This window comes from Salmo salar, chromosome ssa14, assembly GCF_905237065.1.
Source record: "Salmo salar chromosome ssa14, Ssal_v3.1, whole genome shotgun sequence".
Lineage (NCBI taxonomy): Eukaryota > Metazoa > Chordata > Actinopteri > Salmoniformes > Salmonidae > Salmo > Salmo salar.
Window position 1 is genome coordinate 86,328,739 of NC_059455.1, and position 22,005 is coordinate 86,350,743.

The 22,005-nt window shown below is 45.2% G+C and overlaps 2 protein-coding genes and 1 long non-coding RNA gene across 3 annotated transcripts; all 3 read left to right on the forward strand.

Annotated features, from left to right (window-relative positions):
* Window positions 1–55: 55 nt before the first annotated feature.
* On the forward strand, window positions 56–8,492 carry LOC106570534 (gastrula zinc finger protein XlCGF57.1-like). The gene is made up of 3 exons (XM_014142967.2): window positions 56–321; window positions 2,200–2,287; window positions 5,270–8,492. The coding sequence occupies exons 1-3, from the start codon at window positions 61–63 to the stop codon at window positions 6,697–6,699; spliced, it is 1,779 nt and encodes a 592-aa protein (XP_013998442.1). The 5' UTR covers window positions 56–60; the 3' UTR covers window positions 6,700–8,492.
* A 6,957-nt stretch (window positions 8,493–15,449) lies between these two features.
* On the forward strand, window positions 15,450–17,717 carry LOC123726598 (putative per-hexamer repeat protein 5). The gene is made up of 5 exons (XM_045693709.1): window positions 15,450–15,699; window positions 15,916–16,112; window positions 16,203–16,425; window positions 16,684–16,707; window positions 16,978–17,717. The coding sequence occupies exons 1-5, from the start codon at window positions 15,450–15,452 to the stop codon at window positions 17,715–17,717; spliced, it is 1,434 nt and encodes a 477-aa protein (XP_045549665.1).
* On the forward strand, window positions 17,716–20,498 carry LOC123726846 (uncharacterized). Its single transcript, XR_006758998.1, has 3 exons — window positions 17,716–18,295; window positions 18,326–18,853; window positions 19,178–20,498. It is a non-coding gene; the product is annotated as an uncharacterized lncRNA (long non-coding RNA).
* Window positions 20,499–22,005: the final 1,507 nt, after the last annotated feature.

Sequence of the window (22,005 nt, forward strand, 5' to 3'; positions counted from 1 at the left end):
TCTTTCTCGCAGAATTCAAAGGAAGGGGAAGGTGTCGACGGAGGTACTCAAGTCCACACGATGAATAACAAACCTGGGAAAAAGCAAAGCAACACAACCAAGAGGACTAAACAGTCCAACACTAATGGGGTTACTTTCAACTCCATCCGAATAAAAAAAGAACCAGGAGACTTTGAACGGAAGGAAATTGGTGACCATTCCAAACGTCCTTTGCTGGAGCAGCAAAAGCACGTCAAGCAACATCAAACTACGTCCGACCAAGCGACCCGGTATAACAAGATATCGAGGAGTCCTGTGGTGATACTAACAAAATTGTCCAACGTAAGATGAGTTAGTCTTTCACCAACATGTGACTTTTAGGGATGGATCGACATTTACAGAATGGTTACCTGGAGGAAAATCTAGTCCAGGGGAGGGTCATGTAATTTATGAAATTTCAAATTTTCTCAGTTTTAGAATGAGTTGCTTATTATGCTATATATCGACGTGCCTGATGCTGCCCCTCATCTCTGATTCTCAGCTGGGCGCACAATATCAAGTGAGCGTATTGGCTATTTAGTGTGATGCACAGAGCAAAGTTATATTTCTAAGATAGCAGCTGGGATGGTGTAAATACAACTAGGCTGCATTACACACTGCAATGGAAATTCCAACCCCGAGCCCTGCTCTGCTCTTACTGATCTGCCTAACCAATGGCTGTGCTGTGTAGGCCTACAGTGGCAGTTCAGCAAGAGTCAAAGGCTTCTTCCACAAATCATTTTTGATTAGGCCTAGTCCAAAAGATGAACTATCTTGCTCGCGGACTAGCCTGTATCCTGTGTCCTGTTCAGTTTGAGAAGGAGAGTGCGAAGATGAGGACCGGAGGTCAACTTTGATAGTTTGCGACTACTATATTGTTTTTAATTAAATCAATGATGTTTCTTGCCCATTTATCAGAGTTATTGACCTCACAATAAACCAGATTTGAGTAACTTCCATTGTGCTGAAACTAAAGCAGCAGCCGCAGCACAATCAATCGAAAATGGACAGCTCATAAACAAATGATGTAAAGTGTTGGTCCCATGTTTCATGAGCTGAAATAAAAGATCCCAGAAATGTTCCATATGCACAAAAGCTTATTGTGCACAAATTTGTTTACATCCCTGTTAGTGAGAATTTCTCCTAATCCACCCAACCGGACAGGTGTGACATATCAAGAAGCTGATTAAACAGAATGATCATTATGCTGGGGACAATAAAAGGCCACTCTAAAATGTGCCGTTTTTGACACACAACACAATGCCACAATTGGCATGCTGACTACAGGACTGTCCACCAGCGCGGTTGCCAGAGAATTGAATGTTAATATCTCTACCATAAGCTGCCTCCAATGTCGTTTTAGAGAATTTGGCATGTGGTAACCACACCAGCCCAGGACCAGCACATCCGGGTTCTTCACCTGTGGGATCGTCTGAGACCAGCCACCTGGACAGCTGATGTAACTGTGGGTTTGCACAACCAAAGTTTCTGACAGTTTGTGCAGAAATTCTATCTCAGAGAAGCTCATCTGCGTGCTTTTAGCCCTCACCAGGGTCTTGATCTGATTGCAGTTCGGCTTCGTAACCGACTTCAGTAGGCAAATACTCACCTTTGATGGCCACTGACCTGCTGGAGAAATGTGCTCTTCATAGATGAATCCTGGTTTAAACTGTACCGGGCAGATGGCAGACAGCATGTGTGGTGTCGTGTGGGTGAGCGGTTTGCTGATGTCAACATTGTGAACAGAGTACCCCGTGGTGGGGTTATGGTATGGGTAGGCATAAGCTACGGACAACAAACACAATTGCATTTTATCGAAGGCAATTTTATTGCACAGAGATACCGTGACGAGATCCTGAGGCCATTGTCGTGCCATACATACTCACCAGACATGTCACCCATTGAGCAAGTTTAGGATGCTCTGGATCGACGTGTACGACAGCATATTCCAGTTCCCGCCAATATCCAGAAACTTCGCATAGCCATTGAAGAGGAGTGGGAAAACCTTACACAGGCCAAATCCATAGATCAGGGCCTAATTTATTTTAATTGACTGATTTCCTTCTATGAACTGTAACTCAGTAAAATCTTTGAAATTGTTGTATGTTGCATTTATATTTTTGTTCAGTGTAGTTGTTGGTTTATGCTTACTGCGGTTTCTTCATCTTTGTAATCTATAAGGTGGTGCTTAAGACTCTTCTGAGAGAAACTAAAGTGCGTTTGGTGAAGGAGGAGACGGATGCCAGGAGAGAAGAAGACAACAATGAAGGTAGGACATGTACATACTCCAGTCTACACACAATACTGCAGTGAAAATGGGTGATGAATTACTGAAGATCAGCGGGGATTATTTCCTTATTCTTGAATTAGGAAAATGACATTTCTCTTTTTTGTTTGTTCCCTCTCCCACCCCATAGGGAGTGAACATTATTTACAATAAGGGTTAGATGAAGAAAATCAGATCTGTAATGTAAATGGATGGCCTCCCTTCAGCAAAATAGATTTGACCTAAACCCTCCCTGAACACTTTAAAAAACAAGTGACCCTCCTCTATACCCCAAATAAAAAATTAAAACACAAAGCGGGTAGCAGAAAACATGCCTAGCATTTACCCTCACTTCTTGGACAGACTAGAGCCTTACATATGTAGTTTTATAAACTGTTATTCGTCCTGTAAGCGTTAGTTGGCCACGCAGGAATCTTTATAGCACACAGGGCTGAGAGTCAGAAGGTTGTGGGTTCGCCGTGGACAAGAGTTGGGGTGGAAAGATCTCCTTTATTGTAAAATCATTGCATGAATCTATCTTTGTGTTTGCAGGTCAGAGAAAAAAATTGCCTTTTTATAAACATTTCATGCAATTGTACATATTAGCAGAATCTTTTTTAATATCACACAAATGACAGGATAATAGTAATGGACGGAGAGCGAGGCCTATGTTCATCTTATCATATTTCTCTAATGCCAAATCAGTGTGTCTTGTTTGCAACCAAACTGTCCCTGTTTGCAAATAATAAAATCTGAGACATCTTTAGGAATTTGACCATGGTACTTTCAAATGTTAGGACTACCTTTCCACCCAAGACAGAGTAGGTCTACCGACGCAGAAAAATTACAGCTTTAACTGCTGGCTACTCTTCTTCCGTGGCTTAACCCAATGAGAGAAGGTAACAAGTGTTTCCCCAAAAGCTGTCTGGGTTTAAACATCTTCTATTGTACAGAAGGTGAATAGCTTAATCATTTAATAGTGACAGAATTAGATTTAAACTCAGTTTCACAATACCTGACATTTAATCCTAGTAAAAATTCCCTGTCTTAGGTCAGTTAGGATCACCACTTTACTTTAAGAATGTGAAATGTCAGAATAATAGTAGAGTGATTCATTTCAGCTTTTATTTCTTTCATCACATTCCCAGTGGGTCAGAAGTGTACATACACTCTATTAGTATTTGGTAGCATTGCCGTAAAATGGTTTAATTTGGGTCAAACATTTCAGGTAGCCTTCCACAAGCTTCCCACAATAAGTTGGGTGAATTCTGGCCCATTCCTCCTGACAGAGCTGGTGTAACTGAGTCAGGTTTGTAGGCCTCCTTCCTCACACACGCTTTTTCAGTTCTGCCCACAAACGTTCTACGGGATTGAGGTCAGGGCTTTGTGATGGCCACTCCAATACCTTGACTTTGTTGTCCTTAAGCCATTTTGCCACAACTTTGGAAGAATGCTTGGGGTCATTGTCCATTTGGAAGACCCATTTGCAACCACGCTTTAACTTCCTGACTGATGTCTTGAGATGTTGCTTCAATATATCCACATACTTTTCCTCCCTCATGATGCCATCTATTTTGTGAAGTGCACCAGTCCCACTGCAGCAAAGCACCCCCATAACATGATGCTGCCACCCCCGTGCTTCACGATTGGGATGGTGTTCTTCGGCTTGCAAGCCTCCCCCATTTTTCTCCAAACTTAACGATGGTCATTATGGCCAAACAGTTCTATTTTTGTTTCATCAGACCAGGGGACATTTCTCCAAAAAGTACGATCTTCGTCCCCATGTGCAGTTGCAAACCGTAGTCTGCCTTTTTTATGGCGGTTTTGGAGCAGTGGCTTCTTCCTTGCTGAGCAGCCTTTCAGGTTATGTCGATATAGGACTCGTTTTACTGTGGATATAGATACTTTTGTACCTGTTTCCTCCAGCATCTTCACAAGGTCCTTTGCTGTTGTTCAGGGATTGATTTGCACTTTTTGCACCAAAGTACGTTCATCTCTAGGAGACAGAACGCGTCTCCTTCCTGAGCGGTATGACGGCTGTGTGGTCCCATGGTGTTTATACTTGTGTACTATTGTTTGTACATATGAACGTGTTACCTTCAGGCGTTTGGAAATTGCTCCCAAGGATGAACCAGACTTGTGGTGGTCTACCATTTTTTTTCTGAGGTCTTGGCTGATTTCTTTAGATTTTTCCATGATGTCAAGCAAAGAGGCACTGAGTTTGAAGGTAGGCCTTGAAATACATCCACAGGTACACCTCCAATTGACTCAAATGATGTCAATTAGCCTATCAGAAGCTTCTAAAGCCATGACATCATTTTCTGGAATTTTCCAAGCTGTTTAAAGGCACAGTCAACTTAGTGTATGTAAACTTCCGACTTCAACTGTGTATCACTTTATTTAATTAGATCTGTTTTATTTTCTTAAATCTTAAGCTAACAACGGTAGGCCTGTGCGTTTTTTCATTTTCTTTAATTAAAGGTAGGTCTATGGCATACCCGTTTAAAGAGTGGATATTGGGTGGAGGAATTGACCAATAAAATCTATGGATATAGCAGACTATATAGCCTAATTTAGTCTGTCTGTAGGCCTACCTCATTTCTTAAATGGGAAGAAATAGGCTCCAACACAAAGCCCTATTGTTGTTAGTAAAGTCTAATTTAAAATGAAGACCTTGAAATTATGCCTACTCAAATGTACCTACTTTCTGCACCATGAGCCATTTTCGATTGTGCTGCGGCTGCTTCTTCAAGTTTCAGCACCACAATGTAAGTTACTTGAATATGGCTTATTGTGAGGTCAATAACTCTGATAAATACATAACGGGCAAGAAACATATTGTTTTTAATAATCTATTATAGTAGTAGCAAGCTATCAAAGTTGATCTCCGGTCCTCCTCATCTTCACGCTCTCCTTCTCAAGCTGAACAGAACATAGGCTATTCTGAGTTCAAGGCCTAATCACCTCTTTATCCCTCTCCCTCAGTCTCTTCTCCGCAGTTCTTTCCTTGTCCGCACTGCACCATCTCCTTCACTGACTGTTACTTCCTGGAGAACCACATCAAGACCAAACACCAGAAGCAGTACCTGGCCATGTTGAAAAGCCACGTCTCAAAGAGTAAAACGGTGTACGCCCCCACACACAGCTGTCCCCAGTGTAGCTGCATGTTCCATACCCCACGACAGCTACACATCCACACCCGCCAGGCCCACCCCTCTGCCCTTCCCCAGAAACCTGCCCGTCCCCCCAGGGTTCCGGGGAAACTCCACCCCTGCCCGCAGTGTGCCCGTAGATTCCCGTACTTGGGAACCCTGCTGAAGCACTGCAAGAATTTGCACAAAATGGCTGTTTTTCGCACCGATGGTCACATCAGTTGTGCTGACTGTGGGAAGAGCTTTGAGAATTGCTGGGGACTAGGGCCACACCGGTGTCAAGAACCAGAGGGCACTAAACCTAAGGACACTAAGACTGTGGTCTGTCTGGAAGTCGGCTTCCATTGCTCAGAGTGTGGGAAGATCCTCAGTACTCCTACGAGCCTGGACACTCACATGCGCATCCACACTGGAGAAAAGCCATACGAATGTAAGGAGTGCGGCAAGCGCTTCTCAGAGAACAGCGGTTACCGTTATCACTCGTTAATACACTCGGGGCTCAAGCCGTTCAAATGCCAGGACTGCGGGAAGACTTTCAAACGGAAGTCGCTCCTCTGGACTCACCTGTCGGTTCACACTGGTGAGCGGAAGTTCTCCTGCACCCAATGCGATAAGAGGTATGCAAGCAGGGCCCATCTGAAGCTTCACCTGCGAACACACTCGGGGGAGAGACCTTTCAAATGCACCGTTTGTGGTAAAGACTTTGCTGACAAAGCTTATCTGAAAACACACCTGAAGATCCACAGCAACGAGAAGAACTACCACTGTGGGGTTTGTGGGCGGGCGTTCTTGAGGCTGGGGTTGTTGAAGTTACACATGCGCTCACATACCGGGGAGAGGCCCTACCACTGCACAGTGTGCGACAAGAAGTTTTTTCGACTCTCACACCTGAAGAACCATCATCTGACTCACACGGGTGAGAAACCATACACCTGTACCGAGTGCAGTAAAAGCTTCACTCAGTCTGGGGATCTGTCCAAGCACAAGCTCCTACACACTGGGGAGAAGCCATTTGAATGCCCTGAATGCCCCAGCCGGTTTAACCGTTCTGGTTCTCTGACAAGTCACATGAGGACCCACACTCACCGTGATATAAAGCCATACTCCTGCCAAGAATGTGGGAAGAGCTTTTATGAACGGAGTCACGTCAAAGTCCACATGAAGACCCACACAGGGGAGAGACCGTATCCCTGCCCCCACTGCCTTTTCAGCTTCACTCGGAAAGCACACCTCTCCAAACACCTGCCTAGATGTCGTAAATGATCATGGTTGGCATTTTTTATGACACCTTTTTATTATGAAATTCATTGTATTCATAGGAATCACTTTTAGATTAATCCACCACAGTGAAACAATAGCGTTACATAGTCATGGAATACATTGAAACATTATTATACTGAGCAAAAATATAAACGCAACATGTACAGGGTTGGTCCCATGTTTCATGGGCTGAAATAAAAGATCCCAGAAATGTTCCATATGTACAAAAGGCTTATTGCTCACAAATGTTGTGCCAAATTTGTTTATATCCCTGTTAGTGAGCATTTTTTCTTTGCCAGGATAATCTATCCACCTGACAGGTGTGGCATATCAAAAAGCTAATTAAACAGCATGACCATTACACAGGTGCACCTTGTGCTGGGGACAAAAGGCCCCTCAAAAATATGCAGTTTTGTCACGACACACAATGCTAGAGATGTCTCTAGTTTTAAGGGAGCGTGCAATTGACTTGCTGACTGCAGGAATGTCCACCAGAGCTGTTGCCAGAAAAATGCTATGTTAGTTTCTCTACCATAAGCCACCTCAAGTCGTTTTAGAGAATTTGACAGTACATCCTACCAGCCTCACAACCGCAGACCATGTGTATGGCATTGTGTGGGCAAGCTTGTTTGCTGATGTCAATGTTGTGAACAAAATGCCCAGTGGTGGTGGGGTTACGGTATGGGTAGGCATAAGCTATGGACAACCAACACAATTGCATTTTATCGTTGGCAATTTGAATGCACAGAGATATTGTGACTTGATCCTGAGGCCCATTGTCCTGCCATTCATCCACCGCCATCACCTCGTGTTTCAGAATGATAATGTACGGCCCCATGTCGCAAAGATCTGTACACAATTCCTGGAAGCTGAAAATGTCCCAGTTCTTCCATGGCCTTCATACTCACCAGACATGTCACCCATTGAGCATGTTTGGGATGCTCTGGATCAACGTGTATGACGGCGTGTTTCAGTTCCCACCAATACCCAGCAACATCGCACAGCCATTGAAGAGGAGTGGGACAACATTACACAGGCCACAATCAACAGCCTGATCAACTCTATGTGAAGGAGATGTCACTCTGCATGAGGCAAATAGTGGTCACACCAGATACGGACTTGTTTTATGATCCACACCCATACTTTTTTGTTTAAGGTATCTGTGACCAACATATGCATATCTGTATTCCCAGTCATGTGAAATCCATCGATTAGGGCCTAATGAATTTATTTTAATTTACTGATTTCCTTTATATGAACTCTAACTCAGTAAATCTTAGAAATTGTTGCGTTTTATATTTTGCTTCAGTATAGTAGATCATAGTTACATTGTTTTGTTAATGAACACCCTTTTTAGTACTTTTGTCATTTTCATTTCATTTCAAATAATATTACTGTATGCTGACTCATGGTGACAAAGCCTAAGAAAGAGAAACAAAAGTTATCAGTCAGCGAATTGATCAGTCTGCCGTCTGAATGGTCTGAATTGTATGGCTCAAATCTTGATTGTGTACACTAATACAAAATTATTCATTCAGTTATCCTCCCCCCAATGTGACCCAATGGTTAGGCATTGTTAAAGAAATACACTAATTGGAACTGTTTCCATCTGAACAAGGGGAGGCATAGCAAATACAGTGCATTCGGAAAGTATTCAGACCCCTTGACTTTTTCCACATTTTGTTACATTACAGCCTTATTCTAAAATTGATTAAATCATTTCCCCCCTCAATCTACACACAATATCCCATAATGGCAAAGCAAAAAATATATAATTTTTGCAAAAACAAAAATTACATATTTACATAAGTATTCAGACCCTTTACTCCGTACTTTGTTGAATTACAGCATCAAGTCTTCTTGGGTATGATGCTACAAGCTTGGCACACCTGTATTTGGGCAGTTTCTCCCGTTCTTCTCTGCAGATCTTCTCAAGCTCAGTCAGGTTGGATGGAGAGCGTCGCTGCACAGCTATTTTCAGGTCTCTCCAGAGATGTTCAATCCGGTTCATGTCCAAGCTTTGGCTGGGCCACTCAAGGACATTCAGAGACTTGTCCTGAAGCCACTCCTGTGTTGTCTTGGCTGTGTGCTTAGGGTCGTTGTTCTGTTGGAAGGTGAACCTTCGCCCCAGTTCTGAGGTCCTGAGCACTTTGGAGCAGGTTTTCATCAAGGATCTCTTTGTACATAGTCTCCCAGTATGTGCCTCTGAAAAACATCCCCACAGCATGATGCTGCCACCATGCTTCACCGTAGGGATGGTCCCAGGTTTCCTCCAGACGTGATGCTTGGCATTCAGGCCAAAGAGTTCAATCTTGGTTTCATCAGACCAAATAATCTTGTTTCTCATGGTCAGGGTCCTTAAGGTGCCTTTTGGCAAACTCCAAGTGGGCTGTCATGTGCCTTTTACTGATGAGTGGCATCCGTCTGACCACTTTACCATAAAGCCCTGATTGGTGGAGTGCTGCAGAGATGGTTGTCCTTCTGGAAGGTTCTCCCATCTCCACAGAGGAACTCTCGGGCTCTGTCAGAGTGACCATCAGGTTCTTCGCCACCTCCCTGACCAAGGCCCTTCTCCCCCGATTGCTCAGTTTGGCCGGGCGGCCAGCTCTAGGAAGAGTCTTGTTGGTTCCAAACTTCTTCCGTTTAAGAATAATGGAGGCCTCTGTGTTCTTGGGGATCTTCAATGATACAGACATTTTTTTGGTACCCTTCCCCAGATCTGTTCGTCGACACAATCCTGTCTCAGAGCTCTACGGACAATTCCTTCGACCTCATGGCTTGTTTTTTGCTCTGACATGCACTGTCAACTGTGGGACCTTATATAGACTGGTGTGTGCCTTTCCAAATCATGTTCCATCAATTGAATTTACCACAGGTGGACTCCAATCAAGTTGTAGAAACATCTCAAGGATGATCACTGGAAACAGGATGCACCTGAGCTCAATTTCGAGTCTCATAGCAAAGGGTCTGAATAGTTATGTAAAAAAAGGTATTTCTGTTGCGTATAAAACCTGTTTTGCTTTGTCAATATGGGGTATTGTGTGCAGATTGATGAGGGATGTTTTTTTTTAAATTACAGCCTTATTGTAAAATAGATACAATGTAATCAAATGTGAAAAAAAGGGAAGGGGTCTGAATACTTCTGAATGCGCTGTATAGCCTGTATGACGTCCAGCCCTGATGTCCCCTTTCCTCTTGCCTTGTGAACCAGATGTGTGAATAAAGGTCAGACCCTCAGCACGACTCCTCTTTTAAGACGGCAGGACACAACACAGCACACCATATCACATAGGCTTCATTACTATGACCTTTAGAACACAGAATGAGAGAGGCCAGGAATGCTGGGAGAAATGGGATTCATAATTGGAAATTGACTGATTCAAAGATGATGTAATTGTAACTTGTGCATTGTACCTGCCTGTTTTGTGTTTGTTTTCAATAAAAACAAATAAAAGGATGAATCATTAAGCCTACATTATAGGCTATTTGCCAACAAAATCTGGCAATTTCATAAAATATAATATTCCTTTATTTGCGGCATTGTACAAAATCATAGTTAATTTCCTTTGTAATGTATGGTTAAATTATTTCCACACCATAGCACTTGCATTATATCCTTAACAGAAACACGGGTATCGACGGAGGCAAGATGCTGATGCCACATGGGTAGCGTTGGCCCATCTCTGGTGACCTTCCGTGTCCTTCTCTTTCTCACCCCCCTTCTCCTTCACAGCTTCTAGACATCTCTGGGTCTGCAGGTGAACCATCTGGCCACTCAGCTGAAGAAAAATCTAAATAATTAATTGTGTCTGTATCATGTCAAGTAACCACACAAAAAGTATTCAGACCACAGGAGGTTGGTGGCACCTTAATTGGGGAGGCGGGCTCGTGGTAATGGCTGGAGTGGAATAGTATCAAACACATGGCTTCCATGTGTTCGATGCCGTTCCATTAGCTCCATCCCAGACATTATTATGAGCTGTCCTCCCCTCAGCAGCCTCCACTGATTCACACCCCTTGACTTTTTCCAAATTTTGTGTTACAGCCTGAATTTTAAATGGATTACATGGAGATTGTGTGTCACTGGCTTACACACAATACCCCGTAATGTCAAAGTGGAATTATTTTTTGGGGAAATCTTTACAAATAAATGAAAAGCTGAACTGTCTTGAGTCCATAAGTATTCAACCCCTTTGTTGGGGGCGGCAGGTAGCCTAATGGTTAGAGCGTTGGGCCAGTAACCAAAAGGTTACTGGATTGAATCCCCGAGCTGACAAGGTATAAATCTGTCGTTCTGCCCCTGAACAAGGCAGTTAACCCACTGTTCCTAGGCCGTCATTGTAAATAATTTGTTCTTAACTGACTTGCCTAGTTAAATAAGAAATCACATAATACATTTCATGGACTCACTGTGTGCAATAATAATGTTCACCATTATTTGTTTATGACTACCTCATCTCTACCCCACACATACAGTTATCTGTAACAACCCTCAAAGGAGCAGTGCATTTCAAACACAGAGTCAACCACAAAGACCAGGGAGGTTTTCCAATGCCTCGCAAAGCAGGGCACCTATTAGATAAAAGTAGATTAAAAAAATAAATGACGACATTGAATATCTCTTTGAGCATAGTGTATCAGTTGCCGGAGAGGAAGGAAACCGCTCAGAGATTTCACCATGAAGCCAAAGCGCTTTAAAACAGTTACAGAGTTTAATGGCTGTGATAGGAGAAAACTGAGGATGGATCAACAACATTGTAGTTACTCCACAATACTAACCTAAATGACAGAGTGAGAAGAAGGAAGCCTGTACATAGTAAAAATATTCCAAAACATGCATCCTGTTTGCAATAAGGCACTGAAGTAAAACTACAAATAATGTGGGCAAAGAAATTAACTTTATGTCCTGAATACAAAGCTTTATGTTTGAGGCAAATCCAACACAACACATCACTGAGTACCACCTAAAACACCAGGCCAGATATACACTGGAGTTGCTTGCCAAGAAGACATCGAATGTTCCTGAGTGAACTAGTTACAGTTGTGACTTAAATCAGCTTGAAAATCTATGGTGACCTGAAAATGCTGTCTAGCAATGATCAACAACCAGAGCAAATAAAAAGATTAATGGTAAAAGATTGTACAATCCAGGTGTGGAAAACTCTTAGAGACTCACGCAGAAAGACTCACAGCTCTTAGAGACTCACCCAGAAAGACTCACAGTTCTTAGAGACTCACCCAGAAAGACTCACAGCTCTTAGAGACTCACCCAGAAAGACTCACAGCTCTTAGAGACTCACGCAGAAAGACTCACAGCTCTTAGAGACTCACCCAGAAAGACTCACAGTTCTTAGAGACTCACCCAGAAAGACTCACAGCTCTTAGAGACTCACCCAGAAAGACTCACAGCTCTTAGAGACTCACCCAGAAAGACTCACAGCTCTTAGAGACTCACCCAGAAAGACTCACAGCTCTTAGAGACTCACCCAGAAAGACTCACAGCCGGAATCGCTGCCAAAGGTGATTTTAACATGTATTGACTCAGGGGTGTGAATACTTATTCTAAAAACATGTTTTCACTTTGTAATTATGGAGTATTGTGTGTAGATGGGTAAGAAAAATAATATAATCATATATAATATAATATATAATAATATAATATAATCAATTTTGAATTCAGGCTGGAATAAGTGAAGGAGTATGAATAATTTCTGAAGACACTGTAAATAAGTAACATTTCATACAAATATAAATGATTTATTTTGTTGAAGTTTGCAGTTGTGGACATTGATGTCACTTCATAACCTTTGCCCTGTCACTGACCTTGATGACCCTCCACTGTGGTTTGCTGTGTGGCAGCTGATGGGCGGGACAGGGTGTTAGTACCACCTTCTCCCCCTGGCCCCCAAAGCACCTCGACCACGGAGTTCAGCTCACAGTGGTGGAGAGAGAACAGACAGGGAAGTAAAACTCTAGTCTTTATCACTATACCAGCATCATCATGACGTTTTGATTTAGGAATTTACAATCTGCTCTCACAGTCTCAAATATCATAATCATCACCATCATCATCACCACCATTAGCATCATAACCACCATTATCATCGTCATCACCACCATTATCATCGTCATCACCGCCATTATCATCATCACCACCATTGTCATCATCACCACCATTATCGTCATCACCACCATTATCATCATCGCCACCATTATCATCATCACTGTCATCATCCTCATGGTTACCTGGTACCCGTTGCTGTTGCAGAGTGCTATGGACCCCATCCTCCAGGGTAATCTACACAATAGCCAGTGCCAACATTGTACAGCTTAAAAAATACAGGCATAATATGTTACAGGATACATGAAAACAGTATATTAATAATATAAAAATACAGATAAGGCTATTCAAAGTGTGTGTGTGTGTGTGTTCGTGTGTGTGTGTGAGAGAGACTCCTACCTCCCCTGAGAGCGAAGGTCTGTCCTGTGGTATATTGAGGGTAGACGAGACTCCTACCTCCCCTGAGAGCGAAGGTCTGTCCTGTGGTATATAGAGGTCTGGGTAGACGAGACTCCTACCTCCCCCCGAGAGCGAAGGTCTGTCCTGTGGAAAGTCTGAGACGAGACTCCTACCTCCCCTGAGAGCGAAGGTCTGTCCTGTGGTATATAGAGGTCTGGGTAGACGAGACTCCTACCTCCCCTGAGAGCGAAGGTCTGTCCTGTGGTATATAGAGGTCTGGGTAGACGAGACTCCTACCTCCCCTGAGAGCGAAGGTCTGTCCTGTGGTATATAGAGGTCTGGGTAGACGTCAGTCAGGAACCAGTGGAAGTTTCTGCAGCCCGGTCTCTTCTTCAGTCTTACTAGCTCTCCAATGTTAGGACTCTCAGACTACACAGAGAAGAGGACACACACAAAATCATTTGAGATCAATGACAATCTCTCTCTCTTTCATGCTCTCGCTTTCTCTCACGCTCACACACACACACAAACACACCTATGGATACAAACCAAAGGAGGTTGGTGGCACCTTAATTGGGGAAGATGGGCTCTTGGTAATGGCTGGAGTGGAATGGTATCAAATATATCAAACACATGGCTTCCATGTTTTTAATGCCACTCCATTTACTCCGTTCCAGCCATTATTATGAGCCATCCTCCCCTCAGCAGCCTGCACTGATATAAACGCATGCACACACACACACCCTACCTGTCTGATGAAGTGATCTCTCTGATAGTAGATCTTCCAGCCAGCTGTCAGCGATGCGGATGTTGTTCCTCTGGAGGATGTCCTGGTCAGGGAAGGGGGTAGGACAGGGGACCACCTCAATGGAATCCCCCACACAACTACCCCTGGACAGAGACACACAGACAGATAGACAGTTGACAGACATACAGCAGAGACAGACAGTTGACAGACACAGAGACAGACAGTTGGCAGACACATAGACAGACAGTTGGCAGACACAGAGACAGACAGTTGACAGACACATAGACAGACAGTTGGCAGACATACAGCAGAGACAGACAGTTGACAGACACAGAGACAGACAGTTGACAGACTGGGAGACAGACAGTTGGCAGACACATAGACAGACAGTTGGCAGACACAGAGACAGACAGTTGACAGACACAGAGACAGTTGACAGACACGGAGACAGACAGAGACGGTTGACAGACTTAGAGACAGACACAGAAAGTTGGCAGACACAGAGACAGACAGAGACTGTTTACAGACACAGACAGTTGACAGACACAGACAGGTGGTAAATATGGAGACAGACAGTTGGCAGACACGGAGACAGACAGTTGATAGATTTAGAGACAGACACAGAGTTGACAGACAGACAGTTGATAGATTTACAGACAGACAGACAGACAGACAGACACACACACACACACACACACACACACACACACACACACATACATACATACATACATACATACATACATACATACATACATACATACATACACACATAGAGTCTCCATTGAGTCCACTCAGACTCCATGACTTTTTCTATCATGTCAAAATGTCTCTGCATGCCTGGCAGACATCTCAGCTTGGATGTCGGCCCTCTACATCAAGCGCAACCTTGACAAATGGAGGGGAAATGTATTTGATACGATTGTAATGTGTTGCTGTCTCGCCTAGCTATTTTAAGGTGAATGCACTAATTGTAAGCCGCTCTGGATAAGTGTCTGCTAAATGACTAAAATATAAAAAAATTCTATAATATGTTTATCTGGGGGGACTTGTATCATAGCAACCAAAAATCAGTTCAGCCATTTTGCTGCTGATTTCTGACTGGCTGGATGTAGTTATCTGCAAGTAACCATTTCATAACCATAATCATTTCATCAAAGATAATAGAAGAGGAGCAGGGGGATGGAGACAGTAGGAAATAAAGGGTCTGAAGAGCGAGATAGAGAGGGGGGGAAAGAGAGGGGTAGAAGAGAGGGGGAGAGAGAGAGATAGAGGGGAGAGAGAGAGGTGGGAGACAGAAAGAGGGGGAGAGAGAGGGGGGGGAGAGGGGGAGAGAGAGAGATAGAGGGAGAGAGAGGTGGAGTAGTGCCAGGCAGTAGGATAAGGACTCTGTTTAATCAACTAGTCTTAATGGCTGCTACCCTGCTGGACAAAGCTCAGCCCGGTTGCACACCAGCTACGTACTGTAGGTCCGGAGGCAATTCAGGACCCGATATAATACACAGAGACATAAGGGATAGAGATGTTTGTGTGCGTGCGGTCCTGATGTGTGGATACCTGTCCTGTGCCACTCTCTCCAGTAGTGGCTCCAGTCAGCCACTGTGGCACCCGCTGTGTGAGTCCATGAAGACCAGTGGCCCCCCCCCACAGCTCTGGCTGCACCCAGAGGGCGACGACTTGCCACGCCCAGATGCCACGTCCTGCGGACCAGACGCACCCCTTCCAGCCAAGACACATACTCACTCTGCACACTCTTCAGGTGACCTACAGATAGGAGAGGCAGAGTCAGGGTCAGGTGACCTAGAGATTTTATTTATTTATTTTATTTCACCTTTATTTAACCAGGTAGGCAGGTTGAGAACAAGTTCTCATTTACAATTGCGACCTGGCCAAGATAAAGCAAAGCAGTTCGACACATATAACAACACAGAGATACACATGGAGTAAAACAAACATACAATCAATAATACAGTAGAAAAATAAGTCTATATACAATGTGAGCAGATATAAGATAAGATAAGGGATGCAGGGTCAGGTTCAGGTGACCTAGAGATAAGGGATGTAGGTTCAGGTGACCTAGAGGTAAGGGATGTAGGTTCAGGTGACCTAGAGGTAAGGGATGTAGGGTCAGGTTCAGCTGACCTAGAGGTAAGGGATGTAGGGTCAGGTTCAGGTGACCTAGAGATAAGGGATGTAGGTTCAGGTGACCTAGAGGTAAGGGATGTAGGTTCAGGTGACCTAGAGGTAAGGGATGTAGGTTCAGGTGACCTAGAGGTAAGGGATGTAGGGTCAGGTGACCTAGAGGTAAGGGATGTAGGGTCAGGTTCAGGTGACCTAGAGATAAGGGATGTAGGTTCAGGTGACCTAGAGGTAAGGGATGTAGGGTCAGGTGACCTAGAGATAAGGGATGTAGGTTCAGGTGACCTAGAGTTAAGGGATGTAGGGTCAGGTTCAGGTGACCTAGAGATAAGGGATGTAGGTTCAGGTGACCTAGAGGTAAGGGATGTAGGGTCAGGTTCAGGTGACCTAGAGATAAGGGATGTAGGTTCAGGTGATCTAGAGATAAGGGATGTAGGTTCAGTTGACCGAGAGATAAGGGATGTAGGTTCAGGTGACCTAGAGATAAGGGATGTAGGGTCAGGTTCAGGTGATCTAGAGATAAGGGATGTAGGTTCAGTTGACCTAGAGATAAGGGATGTAGGTTCAGGTGACCTAGAGATAAGGGATGTAGGGTCAGGTTCAGGTGACCTAGAGATAAGGGATGTAGGGTCAGGGTCAGGTGACCTAGAGATAAGGGATGTAGGTTCAGGTTCAGGTGACCTAGAGATAAGGGATGTAGGGTCAGGGTCAGGTGACCTAGAGATAAGGGATGTAGGGTCAGGGTCAGGTGACCTAGAGATAAGGGATGTAGGTTCAGGTGACCTAGAGATAAGGGATGTAGGTTCAGGTGACCTAGAGATAAGGGATGTAGGGTCAGGGTCAGGTGACCTAGAGATAAGGGATGTAGGTTCAGGTGACCTAGAGATAAGGGATGTAGGGTCAGGGTCAGGTGACCTAGAGATAAAGGATGTAGGTTCAGGTGACCTAGAGGTAAGGGATGTAGGTTCAGGTGACCTAGAGGTAAGGGATGTAGGTTCAGGTGACCTAGAGGTAAGGGATGTAGGGTCAGGTTCAGGTGACCTAGAGGTAAGGGATGTAGGGTCAGGTTCAGGTGACCTAGAGATAAGGGATGTAGGTTCAGGTGACCTAGAGATAAGGGATGTAGGGTCAGGTTCAGGTGACCTAGAGATAAGGGATGTAGGGTCAGGTTCAGGTGACCTAGAGATAAGGGATGTAGGGTCAGGTTCAGGTGACCTAGAGGTAAGGGATGTAGGGTCAGGTTCAGGTGACCTAGAGGTAAGGGATGTAGGGTCAGGTTCAGGTGACCTAGAGATAAGGGATGTAGGTTCAGGTGACCTAGAGGTAAGGGATGTAGGGTCAGGTTCAGGTGACCTAGAGATAAGGGATGTAGGTTCAGGTGACCTAGAGATAAGGGATGTAGGGTCAGGTTCAGGTGACCTAGAGATAAGGGATGTAGGTTCAGGTGACCAAGAGATAAGGGATGTAGGTTCAGCTGACCTAGAGATAAGGGATGTAGGTTCAGGTGACCTAGAGTTAAGGGATGTAGGGTCAGGTTCAGGTGACCTAGAGATAAGGGATGTAGGTTCAGGTGACCTAGAGGTAAGGGATGTAGGGTCAGGTTCAGGTGACCTAGAGATAAGGGATGTAGGTTCAGGTGACCTAGAGGTAAGGGATGTAGGGTCGGTCAGGTGACCTAGAGATAAGGGATGTAGGTTCAGGTGACCTAGAGTTAAGGGATGTAGGGTCAGGTTCAGGTGACCTAGAGATAAGGGATGTAGGTTCAGGTGACCTAGAGGTAAGGGATGTAGGGTCAGGTTCAGGTGACCTAGAGATAAGGGATGTAGGTTCAGGTGACCTAGAGGTAAGGGATGTAGGGTCAGGTTCAGGTGACCTAGAGATAAGGGATGTAGGTTCAGGTGACCTAGAGGTAAGGGATGTAGGGTCAGGTTCAGGTGACCTAGAGATAAGGGATGTAGGTTCAGGTGACCTAGAGATAAGGGATGTAGGGTCAGGTTCAGGTGACCTAGAGATAAGGGATGTAGGTTCAGGTGACCAAGAGATAAGGGATGTAGGTTCAGCTGACCTAGAGATAAGGGATGTAAGTTCAGGTGACCTAGAGTTAAGGGATGTAGGGTCAGGTTCAGGTGACCTAGAGATAAGGGATGTAGGTTCAGGTGACCTAGAGGTAAGGGATGTAGGGTCAGGTTCAGGTGACCTAGAGATAAGGGATGTAGGTTCAGGTGACCTAGAGGTAAGGGATGTAGGGTCAGGTGACCTAGAGTTAAGGGATGTAGGGTCAGGTTCAGGTGACCTAGAGATAAGGGATGTAGGTTCAGGTGACCTAGAGGTAAGGGATGTAGGGTCAGGTTCAGGTGACCTAGAGATAAGGGATGTAGGTTCAGGTGATCTAGAGATAAGGGATGTAGGTTCAGTTGACCGAGAGATAAGGGATGTAGGTTCAGGTGACCTAGAGATAAGGGATGTAGGGTCAGGTTCAGGTGATCTAGAGATAAGGGATGTAGGTTCAGTTGACCTAGAGATAAGGGATGTAGGTTCAGGTGACCTAGAGATAAGGGATGTAGGGTCAGGTTCAGGTGACCTAGAGATAAGGGATGTAGGGTCAGGGTCAGGTGACCTAGAGATAAGGGATGTAGGTTCAGGTTCAGGTGACCTAGAGATAAGGGATGTAGGGTCAGGGTCAGGTGACCTAGAGATAAGGGATGTAGGTTCAGGTTCAGGTGACCTAGAGATAAGGGATGTAGGGTCAGGGTCAGGTGACCTAGAGATAAGGGATGTAGGTTCAGGTGACCTAGAGATAAGGGATGTAGGTTCAGGTGACCTAGAGATAAGGGATGTAGGGTCAGGGTCAGGTGACCTAGAGATAAGGGATGTAGGTTCAGGTGACCTAGAGATAAGGGATGTAGGGTCAGGGTCAGGTGACCTAGAGATAAAGGATGTAGGTTCAGGTGACCTAGAGATAAGGGATGTAGGGTCAGGTTCAGGTGACCTAGAGATAAGGGATGTAGGTTCAGGTGACCTAGAGGTAAGGGATGTAGGTTCAGGTGACCTAGAGGTAAGGGATGTATGTTCAGGTGACCTAGAGGTAAGGGATGTAGGGTCAGGTTCAGGTGACCTAGAGGTAAGGGATGTAGGGTCAGGTTCAGGTGACCTAGAGATAAGGGATGTAGGTTCAGGTGACCTAGAGATAAGGGATGTAGGGTCAGGTTCAGGTGACCTAGAGATAAGGGATGTAGGGTCAGGTTCAGGTGACCTAGAGATAAGGGATGTAGGGTCAGGTTCAGGTGACCTAGAGGTAAGGGATGTAGGGTCAGGTTCAGGTGACCTAGAGGTAAGGGATGTAGGGTCAGGTTCAGGTGACCTAGAGATAAGGGATGTAGGTTCAGGTGACCTAGAGATAAGGGATGTAGGGTCAGGTTCAGGTGACCTAGAGATAAGGGATGTAGGTTCAGGTGACCTAGAGATAAGGGATGTAGGGTCAGGTTCAGGTGACCTAGAGATAAGGGATGTAGGTTCAGGTGACCTAGAGGTAAGGGATGTAGGGTCAGGTTCAGGTGACCTAGAGATAAGGGATGTAGGTTCAGGTGACCTAGAGGTAAGGGATGTAGGGTCAGGTTCAGGTGACCTAGAGATAAGGGATGTAGGTTCAGGTGACCTAGAGATAAGGGATGTAGGGTCAGGTTCAGGTGACCTAGAGATAAGGGATGTAGGTTCAGGTGACCAAGAGATAAGGGATGTAGGTTCAGCTGACCTAGAGATAAGGGATGTAGGTTCAGGTGACCTAGAGTTAAGGGATGTAGGGTCAGGTTCAGGTGACCTAGAGATAAGGGATGTAGGTTCAGGTGACCTAGAGGTAAGGGATGTAGGGTCAGGTTCAGGTGACCTAGAGATAAGGGATGTAGGTTCAGGTGACCTAGAGGTAAGGGATGTAGGGTCAGGTGACCTAGAGATAAGGGATGTAGGTTCAGGTGACCTAGAGTTAAGGGATGTAGGGTCAGGTTCAGGTGACCTAGAGATAAGGGATGTAGGTTCAGGTGACCTAGAGGTAAGGGATGTAGGGTCAGGTTCAGGTGACCTAGAGATAAGGGATGTAGGTTCAGGTGATCTAGAGATAAGGGATGTAGGTTCAGTTGACCGAGAGATAAGGGATGTAGGTTCAGGTGACCTAGAGATAAGGGATGTAGGGTCAGGTTCAGGTGATCTAGAGATAAGGGATGTAGGTTCAGTTGACCTAGAGATAAGGGATGTAGGTTCAGGTGACCTAGAGATAAGGGATGTAGGGTCAGGTTCAGGTGACCTAGAGATAAGGGATGTAGGGTCAGGGTCAGGTGACCTAGAGATAAGGGATGTAGGTTCAGGTTCAGGTGACCTAGAGATAAGGGATGTAGGGTCAGGGTCAGGTGACCTAGAGATAAGGGATGTAGGTTCAGGTTCAGGTGACCTAGAGATAAGGGATGTAGGGTCAGGGTCAGGTGACCTAGAGATAAGGGATGTAGGTTCAGGTGACCTAGAGATAAGGGATGTAGGGTCAGGGTCAGGTGACCTAGAGATAAGGGATGTAGGTTCAGGTGACCTAGAGATAAGGGATGTAGGGTCAGGGTCAGGTGACCTAGAGATAAGGGATGTAGGTTCAGGTGACCTAGAGATAAGGGATGTAGGGTCAGGGTCAGGTGACCTAGAGATAAAGGATGTAGGTTCAGGTGACCTAGAGATAAGGGATGTAGGGTCAGGTTCAGGTGACCTAGAGATAAGGGATGTAGGGTCAGGGTCAGGTGACCTAGAGATAAGGGATGCAGGTTCAGGTGACCTAGAGATAAGGGATGTAGGGTCAGGGTCAGACAAATGCCCAATTCCAAATGAACCCTTGGGATGGATGGGCACAGTTGTAACATGGGCAAAGCACCACTCAGATCGACTCATTTGGGCACTTGGGGGCTAGGGGTCTATTCAGCTAATGAAAATAGTTTAAAAGGGTGAGAAGAAAGTGAACAAGTTTAGTTTGATATGCAGTTATGTTGTAGTGGTACTTTAGCCTATTGAGATACACCTCCTGTCTTGTGTTTGAGTACTGTGTCTTCTTTATGCACCATACTGACTAAAAGTCGTCCACGAGAAGGACCTTGAGCAGGTGCTGCTTTGGCGCAGTGTTGGGCATGCTGTGCACAGTGTGCAGAAGCGTGGACCAAGCCTCATCATGGAAACAGATCCACTACGCTCTCGGACGGCAGGGACTCACTGTAACGTTCCACGAGGCACCAGTCAAAGCATTCCCATTGATTGGCAGGAGAATAGAGAGGGGATGGGCAATTACGCATGAACCCATAGGCTACCCATTAACAATATACCATATTTCGGGGTAGGGATATCTTGAAAATAGACGACATTTTTATCCTTGATCGAGTTATCTCGTTATTTTGGCCACTCGGGCTCCCGAGTGGCGCAGCGGTGTAAAGCACTGCATCTCAGTGCTAGAGGCGTCAATCCAGACACCCTGGTTCGAATCCAGACTGCATTACAACCGGCTGTGATTGGGAGTCCCATAGGGTGGCGCACAATTGGCCCAGCGTCGTCCGGGTTTGTCCGGTGTAGGCCGTCATTGTAAATAATAATTTGTTCTTAACGGACTTGCCTAGTTAAATAAAGGTTAAACGAAGAAAAAAAAGCTATTTTACCGTGGTCCACTCCTTCGGCACATGCAGGACACTTACGCAGGATGACGTTCCTCGGGCAGTCCGCTGCAGTGACATCCTTTCACTCTCCACCACCTCGTTAAAGCCGTATTTCTGCAAAGCAGACTTCTTCATGTCCTTCTCCAGCCCCTCCAGCTTCAACCGCACCGGTCTCCCCATATCTTCGCGCGTCGGTAGCACCGGGACTGCCGATTCCTTCTTGGCACTCAATATAACCACCCGGTAACTCCCCTTCCTCGGTGGAAGAGCTGGGTTCCTCACCTGGGTTGAGG

Excerpts from the sequence above, each read along its gene's own strand:
- LOC106570534 (XM_014142967.2), top strand. The coding sequence starts at position 61 with ATGAATAACAAACCTGGGAAAAAGCAAAGCAACACAACCAAGAGGACT. Across the intron at positions 322-2,199 it reads TACTAACAAAATTGTCCAAC|GTGGTGCTTAAGACTCTTCT; the intron begins GTAAGATGAGTT and ends GTAATCTATAAG. Across the intron at positions 2,288-5,269 it reads AGAAGAAGACAACAATGAAG|TCTCTTCTCCGCAGTTCTTT; the intron begins GTAGGACATGTA and ends CCTCTCCCTCAG.
- LOC123726598 (XM_045693709.1), top strand. The coding sequence starts at position 15,450 with ATGTGTGGATACCTGTCCTGTGCCACTCTCTCCAGTAGTGGCTCCAGT. Across the intron at positions 15,700-15,915 it reads AGAGGCAGAGTCAGGGTCAG|ATAAGATAAGGGATGCAGGG; the intron begins GTGACCTAGAGA and ends AGCAGATATAAG. Across the intron at positions 16,708-16,977 it reads CCTAGAGATAAGGGATGTAG|GTTCAGGTGACCTAGAGGTA; the intron begins GTTCAGGTTCAG and ends TAAAGGATGTAG.